Source organism: Trachypithecus francoisi, unplaced genomic scaffold (assembly GCF_009764315.1).
Source record: "Trachypithecus francoisi isolate TF-2019V2 unplaced genomic scaffold, Tfra_2.0 Lachesis_group13, whole genome shotgun sequence".
NCBI lineage: Eukaryota > Metazoa > Chordata > Mammalia > Primates > Cercopithecidae > Trachypithecus > Trachypithecus francoisi.
Window position 1 is genome coordinate 1953097 of NW_022681458.1, and position 19398 is coordinate 1972494.

Sequence of the window (19398 nt, forward strand, 5' to 3'; positions counted from 1 at the left end):
CCTGGGGGGCTCCGGCTGCCGCTGTGGGTGCGCCTGGGTCTGGGGTCTGTGGCTAACTTGGGCCTGGGCCTTACCCCTGCTTTGGTGTCTCTTCCTCCTGTAAAATCAACCCTAAAACCGGGTGACAGGTCATATATCTAACAATTTAGAAAGAACACATCAGACTCAAACAATACACCCAGAAGCCTGGGGCAGTCTGGGCCCATCGCCTGGAGGACACCAGACACCCTGTGGACTCCCTTCATGGTTATCAGGTCCCTTGGAGAAGTCCAGATGGTGAAAAATAGGACACAGTTTTGAGATGGATGAGGGAGACTGGTGGTGGCAGGCTCAGGAGGGTATTCCAGACCCAGTGTTAGAGGCTCTGAGACCTAGAATCTATATCATCGGAGGTTAACGCTTAACACGCATCGGGGTGGGGAGCTGCTTTTGTTCCCCACTGGTGCTCTGGGGAACCGTGTGGTCTCTCTTTGCACCCAAACTCCCCATTGAGGTCCAGCTCCACTCTCTGTCCGCCCCAGCTGCCCTGCAGCCCTTTCCTCTCGCTCTTTGATGTTTTGCAGGCCCACGGCTCCCAAGCACAGAGGCATGAGGGGGGAGAATGTCACCAAGGTCAGCACCTTCATCCTGGTGGGCTTCCCCACGGCCCCGGGGCTGCAGTACCTGCTCTTCCTCCTCTTCCTGCTCACTTACCTCTTTGTCCTGGTGGAGAACCTGGCCATCATCCTGACTGTGTGGAGCAGCGCCTCCCTCCACAGGCCCATGTACTACTTTGTGAGCTCCATGTCTTTCCTGGAGATCTGGTACGTGTCTGACATCACCCCCAAGATGCTGGAGGGCTTCCTCCTCCAGCGGAAACGCATCTCTTTTGTCGGGTGCATGACACAGCTCTACTTCTTCAGCTCCCTGGTGTGCACCGAGTGTGTGCTTCTGGCCTCCATGGCCTACGACCGCTACGTGGCCATCTGCCACCCGCTGCGCTACCACGTCCTTGTGACCCCGGGGCTGTGCCTCCAGCTGGTGGGCTTCTCCTTTGTGAGCGGCTTCACCATCTCCATAATCAAGGTCTATTTTATCTCCAGCGTCACGTTCTGTGGCTCCAACGCCTTGAACCACTTCTTTTGTGACATTTCCCCCATCCTCAAGCTGGCCTGCACGGACTTCTCCACTGCAGAGCTGGTGGATTTCATCCTGGCCTTCATCATCCTGGTGTTTCCGCTCCTGGCCACCGTGCTGTCATATGGGCACATCACCCTGGCTGTCCTGCGCATCCCCTCGGCCACCAGCCGCTGGAAAGCCTTCTCCACCTGCGCCTCTCACCTCACCGTGGTCACCATCTTCTACATGGCTATGATTTTCACGTATGTCCGGCCCCAAGCCATTGATTCCCGGAGCTCCAACAAGCTCATCTCTGCCGTGTACACTGTCGTCACGCCAATAATTAACCCGTTGATCTACTGCCTGAGGAACAAGGAATTTAAGGACGAATTGCAAAAGGCCTTGGGCTTGGGTCAAACTTCATACTAAGACAACTAAATGTCCTAGGGTAAAAATCTGTAGTGATGAAACAACATTGTATACGGCACTTTGTGCTCTTTAAATTAATTTTTAAGTGAAATTTAACAAACCTACAGAACTGTGCATAAGTAATAAGCCTTCGTCTGCATGTTTTCACAAAAGGACCATGCTCATGGAACCAGCTCCCAGATCAAGAACTAGAAGCTGCCTTCATACCCTCTCCCAGTCATTATCCCTCCCCCACGAGAAGCACTATCCTGACTTCCAAAACCAGATGCTAGCATTGGTGTTTTTGAGGGGTTTATGCATAAAGTATGCACCCTGTTATGTTCAGCTTCTTTCATTCACTGTGCTGCCTGAGCGAATCCTTGATGTTTTTGCATGTAACAATAATTCATGCATTCTCATTGCTGTCCGATATTCATAATTCACAATACATTTATACTGCATAGTACATAAAGCATAATACATTTATACTGGATAATACATATACTGGGATAATGCACATACTGTATTATGTATTATGTATACATAATACATTATGCTGGGAGAAACTCTGTCCCGCAGACATGAGCCACTGCACTTGGCCACAATTTATGTATCTAAATATAGAAAAGGTAAGTAAAAATGTAGTATCATAATCTTATGGGACCACCATCTTATATGCTGTTCGGTTCATCATTCACCAAATGTCGTTTTGTGGTGCGCTACTGTGTCAGTTGAGAATATTTGTGCTGGCTTATTTCTGGATCCTCTGTTCTGTTAAATTGATCTCTGTATCTATCAATATCACACCCTCCGTCCACGCTACACAGTCTTGATTGATATGATTACGTAGTAAATCTTAACACTGGAAGAGTGACTCCTCCCACTTTATTACTCTGTTTCAAAATTCTTGTGACTATTGTAGGGCCTTTACATTTTTATACAAATTTTATAGTAAGCCTGTCTATGTCTACAAGAAAACCTTGCTGAGATTTTGCTAGAAATTCCATTAAACCTAAAAATCAATTTGGGAAGAACTGACTTCATGACTCTGTTGAGTCTTTCAATCCATGAACATAGTAAGCCCCTCCAATTACTGAGGTCTTCTTCATTGTTTTTTTTTTTCCACTTTTTAAAAATTATTATTATTATACTTTAAGTTCTAGGGTAAATGTGCATAACATGCAGGTTTGTTACATATGTATACTTGTGCCATGTTGGTGTGTTGCACCCATCAACTCATCAGCACCCATCAACTCGTCATTTACATCAGGTATAACTCCCAGTGCAATCCCTCCCCCCTCCCCCTTCCCCATAATAGGCCCCGGTGTGTGATGTTCCCCTTCCCGAGTCCAAGTGATCTCATTGTTCAGTTCCCACCTATGAGCGAGAACATGCGGTGTTTGGTTTTCTGTTCTTGCGATAGTTTGCAGAGAATGATGGTTTCCAGCTGCATCCATGTCCCTACAAAGGATGCAAACTCATCCTTTTTTATGGCTGCATAGTATTCCATGGTGTATATGTGCCACATTTTCTTAATCCAGTCTGTCACTGATGGACATTTGGGTTGATTCCAAGTCTTTGCTATTGTGAATAGTGCCGCAATAAACATACGTGTGCATGTATCTTTATAGCAGCATGATTTATAATCCTTTGGGTATATACCCAGTAATTCCTTCATTGTTTTAATCAGTGTTTTGTATTTTTTAGTATGCAGATTCTGTGTATGTGTTGCTGGATTTAGACCTAAATATTATATTTTCTTTGAAGCAACTGTAAATGGTATTCCATCTTTTATTTCAGTTTCCATCTGTTTGTTGTTAGTATATAGGATGCAGTTGATTTTCATATGTTGACGTTTCGGCCTGCAAACTTGCTGCGCTCACTCATTAGTTCTAGGAATTATTTGTAGATTCCTTTGGGTTTTCTATGTGAACAGTCATGTCAACTAAAAATAGAGTTTTATTTCTTCCTTTCTGATCTGTATGAATTTTATTTTTTGCCTTATTGCATAGCCTATTACCAGAACTTCCAGTGCTCTGTTGAATAAGAATGGGCAGAGCAGAAATCCTTGCCTTGTTTCCTACTTAGAAGGCAAGGACTCAGTCTTTCATGATTAAGTACAATGATGCAGAGTTTTCGTGCATGTGCTTATGAAGTTGAAGCAGTTTGCTGAGAGCAGTTTTTGTTTTTACCACAAATGTGTATTTAGTTTTGTCCTTATTTGCTGAGAGCAGTTTTATTTGCTGAGAGCAGTTTTTGTTTTTACCATAAATGAGTATTTAGTTTCGTCGTGACGCAAAAAACTGCATCAGGCAATCTGGTCATAGATTTTTTCTTTCACCTGCTGATAAGGTGTATTACATTGGTTGATTTTCAAATACCAGATTAGCCTTGCATCTTTTGAATAAATCACCTTGGGTTGTGGTGTATTATTCATTTCATATAGTGTTGGATTCAATTTGCTAACATTTTGTTAACGATTTTTGTGTCTATGTTCATGAGAGATAGTAGTCTATTGGGGTTTGAAGTTATTTTCATCCTGTCTTTGTATGGTTTTGGTATCATAAAACAAGTGGAAAAGCATTCCCTCTTCTGTTTTCTGGAGAAGATTGTATAAAGTTATTTAAACATTTGCTAAAATTCCCCAGTGAGATTATCTGGAACCCGGAATCTCCTCTGGCGGGGGGTGGGAAGTGGGTTGTGTGTTAAAATCACAGATTCAGCTTCTTTAATGGGTACAGGACTGTTCAGCTTAACAAATAATTAACAGATTAGGGCTCATGTCTGCTGTTTTTTGTCTTGTCTCCTTTGCCTTTTTTTTTTTTTAATCTTTCAATGGATACAGTACATTTTTTTTAGAATTCAATCTTGATTTACTGATAATGCCTTGGGAAACATCATTAGGTATAGTTTTTGTAGTGGTTGCTCTAGGTATCACAGCATGCAGATGTAACTTCTCACAACCTATTTGCATGGATGTTTTACTGCTTCAAGGGGAGTATCACAGAATTCTTTCACGTAGGTGCTTTCACCCTCCCCATTTTTTATATAGTGATGGTCTTGTTTCCTGTATGTGCAGTAAGCACTACATCGACGATGTTACGATTTTTGTTTTAACCACCAAATATAATTTTAAAAACTCAGTGAGGGATCGTTTACTATATTTTTCTATTTTACCTATTTCTGTTGTTCTTCCTTCCTTCCGAAGGCCCCAGCGTTCTTGTGTTATTTTCTGTTTGAAAGCTTCCTTTAGCCAAACTTTAAAGGGGGGAAGAGTTCACTGGAAACAAAGTCTCTTAGATTTTTCATCACCTGAGAATGCCTTCGTTTCTCTCATCCCCCCACCCACCAAAGAATGGTTTTGCTGGGTGTAGGATTTGCTGCCCAGCGGGGCTCCTTGTTCCTCTGGATTGAGGAGCCCTCCACCACCAGGTGAGCCAGGCACCATCAACCAGAAGCCCCGCCTCCATGGATTTTCCTGAGGCCCTGGAATCCAGCTCCCGATGAGTATGTCCAGGGAGAAGGCAGTGGGAGAAGTGCCTGACACGGGGAGCCAATTTCCAAAATATAATGGTAGGTAATACATAATACCAAATGTTCAAAAGAAGCTTTAGGACAGTGATGTCCGGTAATTATTTAATTTTATATTGTTTCCTATGGTGATCTCTCTCGTTTTCTTACACCATCAGTAAAAGGTGAAACACTAGAATCTTGCCTTAGAAAATAAGATAAAGGCGTATCTTCACCTGGGGTAAAGCTGGGAAAGACAACTGGACCACCGGAGGCGAGATGTGGCTAGGACGGATAATGACCGAGATGAGAAAAATCTGAAAACGCTACCCCCCATCTCCCATTCATTTCCTAGAATTCTCAGAAACACCGAAAAAGATGCTGGACTTTCTAGAGATAGGGAGATGTGGAGGGAGGCCCTGAGTCCTTCTATTTGAATATTATAAGCTGTGACTCAGTGGGGCTGGAGGATTCAGGGCTATCTGGTTACACCCTCCAGTTGTATGTGTGTTCATATAACTTTCTTCGTGGCATATGTGGTGTGTCAGGAGCTTTGCATGGGGCTGGGGACACAGTGAAGGATGTGGACGTGGTCCCTGCTCACGGAAAATGTAGTATTAGAACAGTATTTCTCTCATGTGGACTATTTGCATCAGAATTAGTTGGAAGCTTGTTAAATGGATTTCAGGGTCCCTGCAGGATCTGAAAACCTCCTGCGTTGGGGACGGGGAATCCGGATTTCTGACAAAAAGCAATTCTTCAATTACGGAAACATCCATAGAACCGGCCTTAGTTTACACAGCCGCATTCCCACTGTTTTACAATCGCATGATCATTTCTGAAAAGTTGAAAACAAAGTTAAAGAATATTTAAGGGGTTAAGAACAAAAAGCCCGAGGAACACAAAAGATTATAAAAACCCTTCCAAACAGCAGGCGTACTTGGAAGGAAACCTCACACGCAAGGTTCCTACCTGGAGCCCAGAACCCAGGTCCTGACGGGAGCACAGGTTTAAGAAACGGACTTGGGGCGTGTGCTTTTCCGTTTGTTTTCTACTCTATTCCATGTGTTCACAGCAGGTCTCCTGGATGAGACCACTTAGCCTTCACCTCCAGAGGCGACCCAGGCCGTCCTTGCCAGATCCCTGTCCCGGACTGGCGCCCAGCGGCAGAGGTTCCACCCGCTCCCTCCGCTCCTCGCCCCGCTCTCCACCTTTCCCTCCCCAGCTAGAACGTTCTGAGCGCTAGGAACGTTCTCCAGGAGATCGCTTTGACGTCCACACCGCGCCTGCGGGATTCTGGGACTCGGGGAGCACAGGACCCTGGGACGAGACGCAGAGGTCGCTCCACGCCCGGGGCTGCCTCAGCTCTCCCGACACTGCAGCAACTCAGAACCTAGGCAGGGGCAGGGCAGCGAGCCTGCTGCCTCCACCCTCACCTCCAACCCCCACCTCTCAGCCCTCAGCCCAACCCGCAAGACCCCGGCAGCGCGCTGGCGATCTCCGCGGAAGCCCCCGAGGGCCTCGGCGCGGCACCGCCCCCACGCGCCGCTAGAAAGTTCCCGACAGGCGCCGCGGGCACCCCGGCCGTGACGTCACGGCAGCGCGCCGGCCGCGTCCCCTTGGGTCCTTGAGCCTGAGCTGACCGGGTAGCCATGGCCTTCCGGCTCCTGAAACTGGCCCCGAGGTCCGCGTCCGCCCGGGTCCTGGCGGCCGGCGCCCAGCGCGTGGTGAGCGGGCGGAGGCCGGCGGGGTTGGGGAGGGGGGCAGTTCCACATCTCACCCGGCCTCTGGCGGCGGCTCCCAGGGTCGCTCTCGGGGTGGGTTTGGGGGACCCCTCCTGCCTCCGGAATTGTTTGGTCTTTGGTCGTGGACAGACCTCAGGGGGGCCACGAGCTTCTCCAGGCCATTTTATCTCAGCTTTAAGCAAAACGCTGGAGCGCGGAGGGGAGCCGCCCCGAGGCTGCCCTGATGTGGGAGGCCAGTGTGAAGGGGGCAGGCCGGGGGCACGCGCGCTTGTCATTCGATAATTCACGTAGCAGCCCTGTCAAGAGCCGTTTAAAGGTCGGGCCCTGCTAGGTGCTGGGGTGATGCCATGTTGAGCAGAAACGGAGTCCAGTGCTTGTGTTCTCTTCCTTCTGCCTTTACTCGTACTGACTACTCATTTCTTAGCACTTTGCCCCCGCCTTCAGTGAAATTGTTTCATACATTTGTAACACAGTTGGATTGCTTTGTCATGTTCTGCTTTACATCCTGGGATCCTTCTACCTAATGAGTTTTCAAAAATGTGCATACATTGCATGCATTCTTTGTGCCATAAGGTTCTATGGATTTTTTCTTTGTGCTATAAGGTTCTATGGGTTCTGACAAGTGTATGATGGCATGTCTCCACCGTTATAGGTTCCTACAGAGTAGCTTCCCTGCCTTAAAAAATTCGCCTCTGCTTTACCCATTAAACCCTTCTTTTCCTCGAACCCTTGACAACCACAGATATCATTACCATTTCCATAGTTGCCTTTTGTGGAATGTCATATAATTAGAATTATACAATATGTTGCCTTTTCAGACGCCTTGAATACTTGGAAGTGTCTGTGTAAGATTCACTTATGTCTTCGTGGCTTGATAACTCATTTCTTTTAATCACCGAATAATATCTCATTGCATGGATGTACTTCAGTTAATCCATTCAGCAATTGAAGGGTATCTTGGTTGCTTCAAGTTTTTGGCAATTACGAATAAAGCTGCTGTAATCATGTATGTGCAGATTGTTTCTGGAAATACATTTTTATATCAGTTGGGTAATACCTGGAAGAGTGATTACCGGATCATGTAGTAAGACTAGTTTTCTAAGCAGGTGCCAAGCCATCTTCCTGAGTGACTGTGCCATTGGACTCCCACCAGCAGTGAAGGCTCTCCTTGCTGCTCTGCATGCTCGCCAGCATGCGGGGCTGTCGGTTACTTTGGATTGCTATCCATTCTGATAGATGCGTAGTGGTATCTTGTTTTAACTTTGGAATACCTCATGACATACAGTGTTCAGCTTCTTTTCATATGCTAGTTTGCCATCTGAGTTAATTTCATTTGCGAGAGGTGTTCACATCTTTTGCCCATTTTTAAATTGGGTTGTCTGCTCGTCATTGTTTTGTAACTTGTTTCTTCCTCTTCAGTTATCAAATAAATCAAGATCGAAAAATATCTTGATATTTTATATGCTCCTGTTTTATTTAAATTTCGCAAAGAAGAATTTTAATATTTTTATATTTTCTTGAGTACTTAGTATTCCATAATATGGGTATGCCTTAAATTTTTTTTTAACTATTCCTCCGTTGTCGGACATGTAAGGGTTTCTATTTGCATTTTTGATGTTCCATATCATTCTTCAATGAGCATCCTGATAGGTCAGTCTTATGTATAGAGCCTTTGAATGGATTCCTGATTCTGTAGACCCGGTGTCCTCTAGGTTTCATTACCATTAGCAGTTTAAGAGGGTACTCATTGTCTTGTCCTACCTCTGTAATCATTTTTAAAATTAGTTCTCATTTTGATACATGAAAAACTAATGTCTCTTGTTGATAGTCTTTCTTTTTTTTGTAGCAAGATTGACCACTTTTTCATGTGGTTTTTAGCTGTATTTTATAATTTTAAAATAAGCTATGTGTTTTTATTCTTTGTTTTGCTTATCGTGCTGTACAAGCTCTGTATATAGTAAGGCTATTATCCCATCATACGTGTTGAACTTTTTCAGTTTGTTTTACTTGTGGTTATGTTTCTTTTCTTTTTTTTGGAAGGATTGTTTTGGCTTTAGCGTGGAGAATAAGTTGGGATGCTGGAGACAGGAGTTGAAGCAGGCCTTTGCCCTACAGATGAGAGGTGTGAGGATGTCTACAGAGTCAGCACATAGCATAGGGAGGTGATGCAGTGTCCAGAGAGTTTGAAGAGTTAGGATTTTGTGCGTAATTCTGCAGTTGAAGGAAGGGGAAAGGTGTCACTCAAATTTGCTCTCTTTTGCTTGTTAGGTAGTGGATATTCCCTGCGTGAGGGAAAGCAGATTTGGGGGCTTTTCACCTTAGCTGTGTTACCTTCAGGTGCCTTCAGGACATCTAGGTGGAGCTGTTTAATAGGCAGTGGGGTAACTAGGTCGGGAGCTGGGAACAGAAGCTTGGATTAGAGAAATGTTTTTTATTCCCTTCCCTTCACTCCCAAGCTCCCCTCCATCCCTGTCTTTCTTCCTTTTGTCCATCCGTCTGTCTGTCCATCCATCCACCCATTCATCCATCCACCCTTCCCACCCTCCCTCCAATTTTTATTGAACATAGTAAACATATTTAATAAAAATTTCAGACACTGTTCCAGGGCCTGAGGATTTAGCAGTGAACAAACAGACAATATATCTGCCCTTAACGAAACTTGCATGTACAGAGTAGCGGGGGATAGACAGCTAATTAAACAAATTAATAGGCAGTAAAGATGTAGATGTTGGCATTTTTATCACCAAGAAGTTTCTCAGTATTTTTACCTAACAATTGCTAATGCCTACAGGAACCAGAGTGGTCACAACGTGCTGCTGTGTGATTTTGTGTTTTTCAGAGAGGAATTCATAGCAGTGTGCAGTGCAAGCTGCGCTATGGAATGTGGCATTTCCTGTTTGGGGATAAAATAAGCGAAAGACTGACAGAGCACAGCAGGGTGATAACTGTAGATGGCAATATATGCACCGGAAAAGGCAGACTTGCAAAAGAAGTAGCAGAGAAACTAGGTATGATTTTATGTTATACAGAATGATACCTTTTTCTCAGATATCTGGTTGCTTATTTCACTGGTGTTTCTTCAATATTAATATAAAATAATATTAAATATTTAATAATTGGACCTAAGCTGGGTATTTCACATTTTTTGTTTATTGAAAAAGCTGTTTTATAAAACAAAACAAGAAAAAGCTGTTTTTAATCTTTTGTGTTTGGAAAATTTGTAAAAATCCATGCTGGTTGTCCGTTTGAATTGGAATTTTATGTGGACAGTGTAAGCAGGGCACTTCCACGTAAACTGTTGTGTTTGAACTTTGCGACAGCCTCTGAAACAGAGCTGAGGATGGTACTCACTCACAGATGGGTATACTCCTAAGTGAGCGGATGCCACATAGCTGGGTCCCACAGCTAAGGTTAGAGCCCCTTCCCGACTCCTGGTGCATCTGTGTGTCCCTTGTACCTTTCTGTAGCACCTGCATGACAGCAGCTGCCTGCTAGAGGGGGCTCCTGTGGTTACAGGGAGCAGTCCTTTCAGGATGAACCTGGATAAGGGCACGGTGCAAGCTCCTTCGCTCACATACTTGCTCGTATATGTTGTGTGTTCCCTTCATACATGATGAAACCCAGGCATGAAGGTGACTTTCTCTAGGTCTTTGGCGCCATCCCTGGTGGTGATGTCCGGGCGGGCTGTGTGTTTTGGCTAGGCCACACTGCTCCCTGCGGGAAGTGAGTGATGTGCATGAGACTGCATCGATTGTTTCTCTTTTCAGGCTTCAAGCACTTTCCCGAAGCAGGGATTCATTATGCAGACAGTACCACAGGAGATGGGAAGCCCCTTGCCGTAGAGTATAGTGGCAATCTTAGTTTGGAGAAATTTTATGATGATCCGAGAAGCAATGATGGCCACAGTTACCGCCTACAGTCCTGGTTGTACAGCAGTCGCCTCCTGCAGTACTCGGATGCCTTGGAGCACTTGCTGACCACAGGTGCAGTATTTCTGGGCAGTTAGACTTGTTTTGTACTTGAATGCTATTCTAGACTTCAGCCACGTTCAATGGCCACTGAGTCGAGCTTTCCTTTAAGGGTGTTTGATGAGGTAAGCTCTGTCTTTCCAACAAGATCATGAATTTCTTGAGATTGTGTTATTTTTGCTTCAGAATTAATTTAATGCTACTTCACTGTGGATACTGGAGTGAGATTTATGGATTGTATAGAATTCTCAAGGCACTGCTTTAAGCTTCTATACTTACCTATTCATTTATATATGAAATGTGTCAAAACAAAGGGGAAAAGAGAGCACAGAAGTGTCCAGGAGGAAATGGGTCACACTTATGAAGATTGTGCATGTGCCATACAGACAGAGATGTGAATGCCGACAAAATAGGGTTGTTCTGGAGGGCCCAGAGATAGGCTGGAATTCACCATAAAGCCACAAGGTAGACGTTAACCTTGATAAGATGACGGGGGGAGGGAGAACACACAGAGTCCCATAGGCCAGTGCAGGAGGGGAGGATGCTTCCCTTGAAGATGTTCAAACAGGAAGGAAATAGGCAGGAGCTGTGTACTGGGGAGCCTGGGAGACGGAGACGGGGATCAGAAAGTGGAGCTGTGTACTGGGGAGCTGGGGAGATGGAGACAGGGACCAGAAAGTAGAGCTGTGTACTGGGGAGCTGGGGAGATGGAGACAGGGATCAGAAAGTGGAGCTGTGTACTGGGGAGCCGGGGAGATGGAGACAGGGATCAGAAAGTATAGTTAGGAGAGGAAGGGAATGTGGATGAAAGGGCAGGGACATGGACTGCTTGTGTGCAGAACGAGGTTAGGGTCCAGCCAGGGGCGACTGTAATCATCCTGGGAAACAGCAGTGCATGCTAGGCATCCTGAGAGTTGGACCGCAGATGCACTGCCGAGTTGTGGTCGGAGCTACCATGCCACGGCAGTCCTGAATTCACAGGTGGCAGCAAAGGGCACATCTGTGTGCAGAGAGAGGGAGCTGGGTGGGTTCTTGGGGCCTGTGTGTCTGTTTTATATTGCAGTGCTTGCCACGCTTATCGATTAGCAGTGCCTCTCATGAGCTTCTCACACACAAGCTCAGCTCCCACTAGGGTTGGCTTCGTGGGGTCTGAGCTGTGAGAACAAGAATGTGGTTTTCACCAAGCGTGGCCGGCTGACAGGGCTCCTTCTCAGAGCTGTGCTCAGGAGCCGCTGCCTGTGCTCCTTCAGGTCTCCACGGATGCAGTGTATGTCCATGACACGTATCTACACAGTGGTACAGTGGTGGAGTTATTGTCTTGCTTTTTCAACATTTTATTAGTGATTCTTTTTTTTCTTATATGAACGTAAGCCCTGATCTTAGTTAGTGTTACTCCTAAGAAAACAATGTGGTCTGCTGTTTCTGTTTTGAGGTGCTTTACCAGGAGCCAATCCAGGAGCAGATGTCGTAGCGTGGACTTACACTGACATCCATGCGTACTCCACGTTCTTTTTGAAGCATTCTTCAACCCTGTCTTCTGACTATTCATTTCGTAAAATGAAAAAGAAACATTTTACTTGTTCAATGAAACCTTGCTTTTTTGTGTGCTGTAGTAACCTATTTCCTGTTCAGAAAAAAAAGGTACAGCTTGCTCCCATCTCAGTGTTGTTGGGGCACATTGGCGCTGGGTTAATGTATTCATTAAATATGTAGTGCCTGACTGCTGTGGGCCAGACCCATTCTGGGAGCTAAGGGTGCCACAGGGAGGGAAGCCTGCGTTTTAGTAGGGGGATGAAGACTCGATGTGGAAACAAGAATGTCTTGTCCCAAGTGAGTGGTGGGTGCTCTGAGGAAGGAGGCCACGGGGAGAGGCTGGATGGGAAGATGAGGGGAAGCCTCTGCCCAGACACAGCAGGGTTGGCCGCAGGGAGGCTGGCTGGGAACGTGGGGACTAGTGCTCTGAGCTGCGCCAGTGTCCGACGGGGCTGCTGTGGTAGTAACAGCCAGTGAGGCTGGGAGTGGACGGAGTGAGGTTGAGAAGTAGCCCAGCACTGGTAGACCTGACTGGAACGATGGGGCAGGAGCAGGATGGGGGTGGACACTGTAGGGATGGAACACATTATTTAAAAACAGAGCACTTTTTGTATTAACTGGATGCTTTCCGTTATAGCTGACTGAATGAAACAATGTTATATTGCTCAAAACTGAAAAGACAATTTCAGTTTTTAAAAATGACTTCCCACTTTTAAATATGTATATGTTCTTTTCAGTATTTTGGTGTGGAAATGGAATTGTAAATGACTGTTATTTTCTTTTTTCTGAAATGCGTTGATCAGTTGACAGTGCTGTGCTCTGTGTCTGATTTTCAGTTTCTGTTTGCCTGTTTTTAAACAGGACAAGGTGTTGTATTGGAGCGCTCCATCTTCAGTGACTTTGTGTTCCTGGACGCGATGTACAACCAGGGATTCATCCGAAAGCAGTGTAAGTCAGGGTTGCAGACAGGCTTCTGGGTGTGTGGTGTGTCTTTGCAAGGCTGTAATAGACTCACCTTGCACTTACTGTGTTTATGAACGTCTGTTGATGAATTAATGCCATTACCCACTGGAAAAAGGGACTTCCTAAGGTGTCTTCCACCCTTTCTCCCTCCTAAAATAGGTGTCTTGTGCTATCATGTCTCCCTGTGAAAGCAGATTGGAGCCCTGGCCCTCAAACACACACAGCTTAAACTGCAGCCCCCACAGCCTCCTGTTAGAACCTGCCCCGCTCTCAGCCTGCCCTAGCAATACCTAGGCTGTAGCTCTAATTGTAATAAACGCTCCAGTTTCTAGTGTATGATTTTGATGAACTGGGATATTGGCCCTGCCAGTTGCCGGCATCATCACAGTCCTTCCCTCTGACACGTTTCCATTGTTCAGGACAGTAGCTTTGTGTTGCTGTATTGGGGAAGGTCTGACAAGTGGCAAATGGAAAGGAACAAAGACCACGTGGTTTGAAGCAGGCTGACCTTGAGGAGTCAGGGTGGGGTTGGGGTGTCTGTGACTAGGACTCTGTTGGGTGGTGTGTTGAACAGGCCTGGTGGATAGTCTGACTGACGGCGTTTTCATCTGTAGACTGAGGTGGCTGGAGCCAGTGGAAAGCTGGAATCTGGGAGCTCAGAGGAAGTACTATTGGTTTAGTGAGTGAACGAGGAGGCCAGAGCAAGCCAGGTGACGATTCTGCGGAGGAGACGCCTGCTCCTGGCTGCCCGTGTGTCCTGGTGTTGCGGGTACTCCACCTGGGAGCCTGCCACCCGCAACAGCACTGCAAGCCCTTGCTTCTGATAGGGGCTGATCCTCCCTGGGTCTGCTGAGCAGCGGGTCGGGTCACCAGCAGGTGTTTCTGCAGTGCCTGTGGAGTGCCAGGCTCTCTTAGGTGCTGGGGATGTGAATACGAAGAAACGTAAGACAAGGCTCCCACAGGCCTGGGGTTGGGGGCTGTTGAACCAGCGGAGATGGTTAATTGCAATCAAGTGTACTTAGCAGCTCCTGAGCATTACTCCTGGCTGCTCTGGGGGCACATAGGAGAAATGTGTAACCAGCTGGGAGATGGGATAGTGTCAGGGACAGCTGTTTTGACGAATGGCCTGTCATCTGTAGTGCAGCAGGAGTGAGGGAGGTGTGGGGATGGTGGAGAAGCCCGCGTGTGCCGCAGGCTGGTGGTGGTGTCCTGTAGTGAGGGCTGGGTGCTGGGGGAGAATGATGCTGGCTGAGGCTGCACGAGGAAGGAGCTGCGCCTTGGCGAGGATGCCGGCTTCTGTCCTGAAACTAGTGAGGGACCACTGGAGGGTCTTTAGCATAGCAGAGGTGGTTAGATGTGAGTTTAAAATGGTTGCAGGCCTTCGTCTGAAGGATGCATTTGGTGAGGAGAGACGGAAGTGGAAGGAGCCTATCTGGGAGGAAATTGGGGTGGGACAGGCGTGCCCAGCAGGGAGGCTGCGCTGGGCAATGGGAGTTGCTGCTCAGGAGGGACACTGGGCAGGCCTGGGTGGGTGGCTTCCTGCGTGCACAGTGGGGAGTGGCGTGGACCTGCCCTGGCTGGTGGGCCGCTAAGGGGGAAGGACGCACTGGGGCAGTGGACCGAGGTGGCTTCATGTTTGGGTAGGTCGGATTCCTGAGTGTGAGGTTCCCATGGCAAGGTGGCAGGAGACACCTGTTGGCATCTGCTGAGTGTCTGCTGAAGTCTGAGGACTGCCCTGGGCTGGAGGTAGTCTGCAGGCGTTGGGGGTCCAGCACTGACCATGGGCATGCTTATCTTGGGAAAGCCCAAGTAGTGATGGGTGAGGGCTGAGACCAGATCCTTGGGGGACCGTTTCTGGGGAGATGAGACCCCCCTGACGGATTGAAGCTGAATGATCAGAGATGCACAGGAGGAAGCAGAGGGGATTTGGAGTGGGTTGGTTGTCGATGTCACCTGTGTTGTAACTGTGATGAGAACTGAGAAGTGACTGTCACGTTTCACCTTGTAGGGGCTGGTGACGTTAGCCAGAGTCGTTTCAGTGCTGGGCTGGGGGAAAGCAGATCATGTTGGCTAAAGGACAGGTGGCATAGAGCAAGGTGGGAACCACCTGAGAAGCGAGTGTATCAACAGGAGTAAGGGTGAGGGTGGGAAGGAAGGTGAGGGCAGAGACTCGATGAAGGAAGGTTTCACCTCAGCAGCAGGAGAGCCCAGCCTGCCACCGGCCCAGCAGTCAGGAAGCAGCCCGAGGCCCCGTGTGCGCTGCCTGGCTGCGGGTTTGTGTCTCGATGCTCAGGTGAACGGTGCTCCACTGGCAGCCTCCGTCCTTCGCTTTGTCACCCCTCCTCCTGGGTGGTCTTTTTCTTTAGCTCATGCCGTCCCTGACCATGAGCCAAGGCCCATCCCGTGATCACCTCTAGAGTAGGTCACTAGGAATACTCACTGGAACTTTTTTTTTAAATTTAATTTTAATTTACCTTTTAAAATTTTTATTTATTTATTTTGAGACTAGGTTAGGAGACTGGCTGATGTTTGTAGTTTTGGTAGAGATGGGATTTCACCATGCTGCTCAGGCTGGTCCTGAACTCCTGGGCTCCAGCGATCTGTGCCCACCTCGGCCTCCCAAAGTGCCAGGATGACAGGCGTGAGCCACTGTGCTCAGCCCATTTCCTCAAAATAACTGTCTTTCTGTGGACCCTAGCGTGGCCGTCTGTCACTTCTGGAAGGTTCCACATGTGAAAAGCTGCAGAGGGGATGGCTGCTCACCATGGCCTCTCCACATGCTCTGGCGTGCACTCGCTGCTGGCTGCCGGGAGGTCGGGTGTGCACGAGCATGTGCGGTGTAGAATGTTCTGAGGAGCGGCAGGGTTCCCTTGGGTGGCATGGGCCCTGTGGGTGCCATCTGGATTATGCATTCTGTGTAGTGATCACTTTAGGAAAATTATTCCTCAGCCTTAGCTGCTTTCAATTTCATTTTGTCACTAAATCAGACTCAGTAGATACTTCTGTGCAACTGATTATGCTTACTGGACCGGGATAAATGTAGCTTGATTTTCAGCTGAGTTATTTGAAAAATAAAGTGTTTCAAGCTGTTTTTTATTTTCTAGAGAAGACCAGACTCTTGTATCTATTGTTACTATGAAGAAACATAGTAGCAGGTATACTGTATACCTGCAGGTGTACACTGCAGGTATATGGAATATATTTCAGTTCAAAGATCACTGAACTGTGACCTCCATCTTGCGTGAACTATGCCTTGCCTCAGAAGCAAAAGTGACCCCTTAAATGTGGCTAAGATATGCTAAAGATCTGTCTTTTAGGATGATTAAGGTCACAGTTTAAATGCTGATATTTTACTTGTGTAAGTACCTTAATTTCTCTGGTCCTCAGATCTTTGGTTTGTAAATACAGTAGAGCCGAGAAGCCCTGTTTGCAGGGTTGTGGGCACCACAGCTGCTGTCTGCACATGCCCCGTGGCACCGGGAGCACAGTCACATGCCATGTGTGTGGTCAGTGCTTAGAACTGTGACTGAGCTAGGGTCTGTAGATTGCTGCTTGGCTCTGAGAATTGCACGTATGTTTGCCCTTTTATTCAGGGGGGAGCGTGTTTTAGAAACCTGTGTGGGGACTGGTAGGTGACGGTGCCATTTCTCTTGTGTGCCAGGTGTGGACCACTACAACGAGGTGAAGAACATCACCGCCTGCGATTACCTGCCCCCGCACCTGGTGATCTACATCGATGTGCCCGTTCCAGAGGTCCAGAGGAGGATTCAGAAGAAAGGAGATGTAATGCAGTTTGAAACCAAAGGCCAGGCATCTCCATTTTTCATGTAGATGAGCACTAAAAGCCCTGTGTTCATAGCACACTAATTCCCACCAGTCCTCACTAGGCCGGGTGACACACACCTTGGTCCCACCTGAGAGAGGGCATCTGCAGGGGTGGAGGGGAGACCCCAGGGCTTGGCCTGGTGCCACCGCCTGAGGACCTGCTGCCCACCAGTGTTCTGCGGTCCCACTGTGGCCCCCGAGTCCCCTCAGCTGTTTAAACTTTGGAGACTGGGGGGGGCCTCCTGGCAGAGCATCCTCCATCCCTCTGTCACGTACCTTTCTGTTCTGTGATGAGGTTTTTGTGTCCTATCGTTTTCTTTCACATTGAAAGCAATTTCTAATATCCCTCATCACTTGCATCTACTTAACGCAAATCGTGCCTCTCCCTGTTTTTCTTACTGATTCCACAACAGTAGAGCAGTGATCTCCACACACATCCATTTACTCGCTGTAGTTTTCGTTGGATCTTAATTAGGTGGCCTAGAAACAATGCCTTTCGAAGTGACCCTGAGGCTGTGGGTAGCGCTGCTGGCGGCTTGATGGAGGATCCAGAGATGAAACAAGGACTGTCTGTGCCCTGTGGCGAGTTCTTGTTTAATACTGTGTTGTTTTTTCCTGGGGGAGAATATGGTCTCCTTTTTGATACTGTGATGAAAATGCAGGACTTCCTGCCTGTTCCTGGCTCTGGTGCCCATCCTCACTGCCGGAATTCTTGTAGGTGCTCAGGAAATACCTTTCTGGATGGTGTAAGGGCAACAGTAAAGCTCTGGTTATTTTTTGCTGCTCCTGAAAGATCCATGAGACTAACTTTCCTTCTCTCTGTTGCAACAGTAGAAACAACAAGACATCTGTGTATGCCTTTCTATTGCCACTCTGGACCTGTTATTGTTTAAGCATATACTTTTAAGTATGTTGTATAGTTAGACTTCTAGGAACCTTCCATCAAGTGGGAAAAGGAGGAAACTGCAAGTTCAAAATGTTTGTTTCTCAATGGAATAACTGGACGCCTTTGCTTATTATGCTGACATTTATTGAGAAAAACAAAGTCATATATTTAACATTCTCTAGGTAATTCTTTTGTTATCTGGGAAAACAGTATTTCAAAAATAATTCTGAGGTCTAAAGTAGAGCTGTCAACTTTTTAATTTTTCCAAGTAAAGTCTTTAATACTGTCACCAGCTAAAATTACCCCATTTTATAAAAGATGTCACATTATCAGTAAGTCTGTGTTCTTATTTTGATTTTTATTTCAATGCAGTCTGTGTCTCAGTATTGCAGCTTTTGGGAATAACTGATGGGAATATCCGAAAACCATTTCTAGATTGTAAGAAAACAGTCAAAGTGATCAATAACTACATGTTTTGTCAATTAACTTCAGGTCAGATTTCTGAGATGGTTGTGTTGTGTTGCCTGTTATGGGCCTGTGTTACACTAGAGTTTCTTTTATAATCAGCAAACATTTAATCTTATTCTACTTGGAACATAGCTAATGATAGAGATTTAGAATCATATCACCTCTTTTATACTTTTGTTAATTTCACTCATTCCTCTAATACAGAGCACCTCCTATATGCAAGGCACCCGTGCCAGGCGCCTTGGAGGCTGCAAAGGTGAACGAAGATGGTCTCTGCTCAGACACCAAGTTCTTATTGGAAAATAGAACTCCCAATTACAGTCTTTCCCCCTTTTGACAGAGCAGTGAAGTGCACCATTGCCTTTATCATCCTTTCCCTGTACCCCGTCTCATTATTGGAATTAATTACGTGTTCAGTAAATATTCTTTGAATGATAGTGTTTTTCTTACTTGGAACAGCTTTAGTGAGGTATAATTCATGCTTCATAAAATTCACCCATTTTAAGGGTACGATGGAATGATTTTTGGTAAATTTACCAAGTGGTTGCCACTCTTGCCGTAATCCAGTTTTAGAATGTTTTCATCATTTTGTAAGTTGAAACAGCAGGCTTGTTCATTTCTTTCTTCCTCCCTCTCTCCTGTAAATGTTCATTGAGCATCCACTCTGTACCAGACCCTGGTGGTGCTGGGGACATAGCAGTGAGCAGGGTGGGTGAGGTCCTCCCTGTGAGCTTGTGTGCTGATGGGGAGACCTACAGCAAACAAGGAGATACATGATAAATATGTCAAATAGAGGAAAATGACATGAAGAAAATGAAACAGGCTGAGAAGATAGTGTGAAACTGTAAGGAGTTTTACATTTTAAAACTTGGTACTCGTGATTGGATTTCCACGTTTCTGAAATTGGCATAGCGCATTTCAGATGATGAGGGAGGTGAGAGCTGTAGAAGGCGGGAGGAGGGGTTGCGGGGAGATGGGTGAGCGATGAAGGTGG

At 46.6% G+C, this 19398-nt stretch overlaps 2 protein-coding genes and 1 long non-coding RNA gene across 7 annotated transcripts in view; 2 read left to right on the plus strand and 1 right to left on the minus strand.

Annotated features, from left to right (window-relative positions):
• Window positions 1-507: 507 nt before the first annotated feature.
• Window positions 508-1768, plus strand: LOC117094304 (olfactory receptor 6B2). Its single transcript, XM_033229641.1, has one exon. The coding sequence runs from the start codon at window positions 553-555 to the stop codon at window positions 1525-1527; it is 975 nt and encodes a 324-aa protein (XP_033085532.1). The 5' UTR covers window positions 508-552; the 3' UTR covers window positions 1528-1768.
• Window positions 1769-4333: 2565 nt separating this feature from the next.
• LOC117094306 lies at window positions 4334-6410 on the minus strand. Its single transcript, XR_004441485.1, has 2 exons — window positions 5989-6410; window positions 4334-5854 (listed from the first exon to the last, which is right to left on the minus strand). It is a non-coding gene; the product is annotated as an uncharacterized LOC117094306 (long non-coding RNA).
• A 146-nt stretch (window positions 6411-6556) lies between these two features.
• Window positions 6557-19398, plus strand: part of NDUFA10 (NADH:ubiquinone oxidoreductase subunit A10) — a 63120-nt gene continuing 50278 nt past the window's right edge. For 2 of the 5 annotated variants that reach the window (XM_033229644.1, XM_033229645.1), the window contains exons 1-5: window positions 6559-6743; window positions 9601-9769; window positions 10529-10744; window positions 13124-13210; window positions 16887-17008. In XM_033229644.1, the coding sequence (XP_033085535.1) occupies window positions 6669-6743; window positions 9601-9769; window positions 10529-10744; window positions 13124-13210; window positions 16887-17008 (669 nt within the window). In that variant the 5' untranslated portion in view covers window positions 6559-6668. Of the gene's footprint in view, window positions 6744-9600; window positions 9770-10528; window positions 10745-13123; window positions 13211-16886; window positions 17009-19398 lie in introns of all 5 variants that reach the window. The other 3 variants (XM_033229642.1, XM_033229647.1, XM_033229646.1) reach the window with 3 other exon arrangements.

What these genes read in the sequence shown, in the direction of transcription:
- LOC117094304 (XM_033229641.1), top strand. Translation starts at nt 553, where the DNA reads ATGTTTTGCAGGCCCACGGCTCCCAAGCACAGAGGCATGAGGGGGGAG.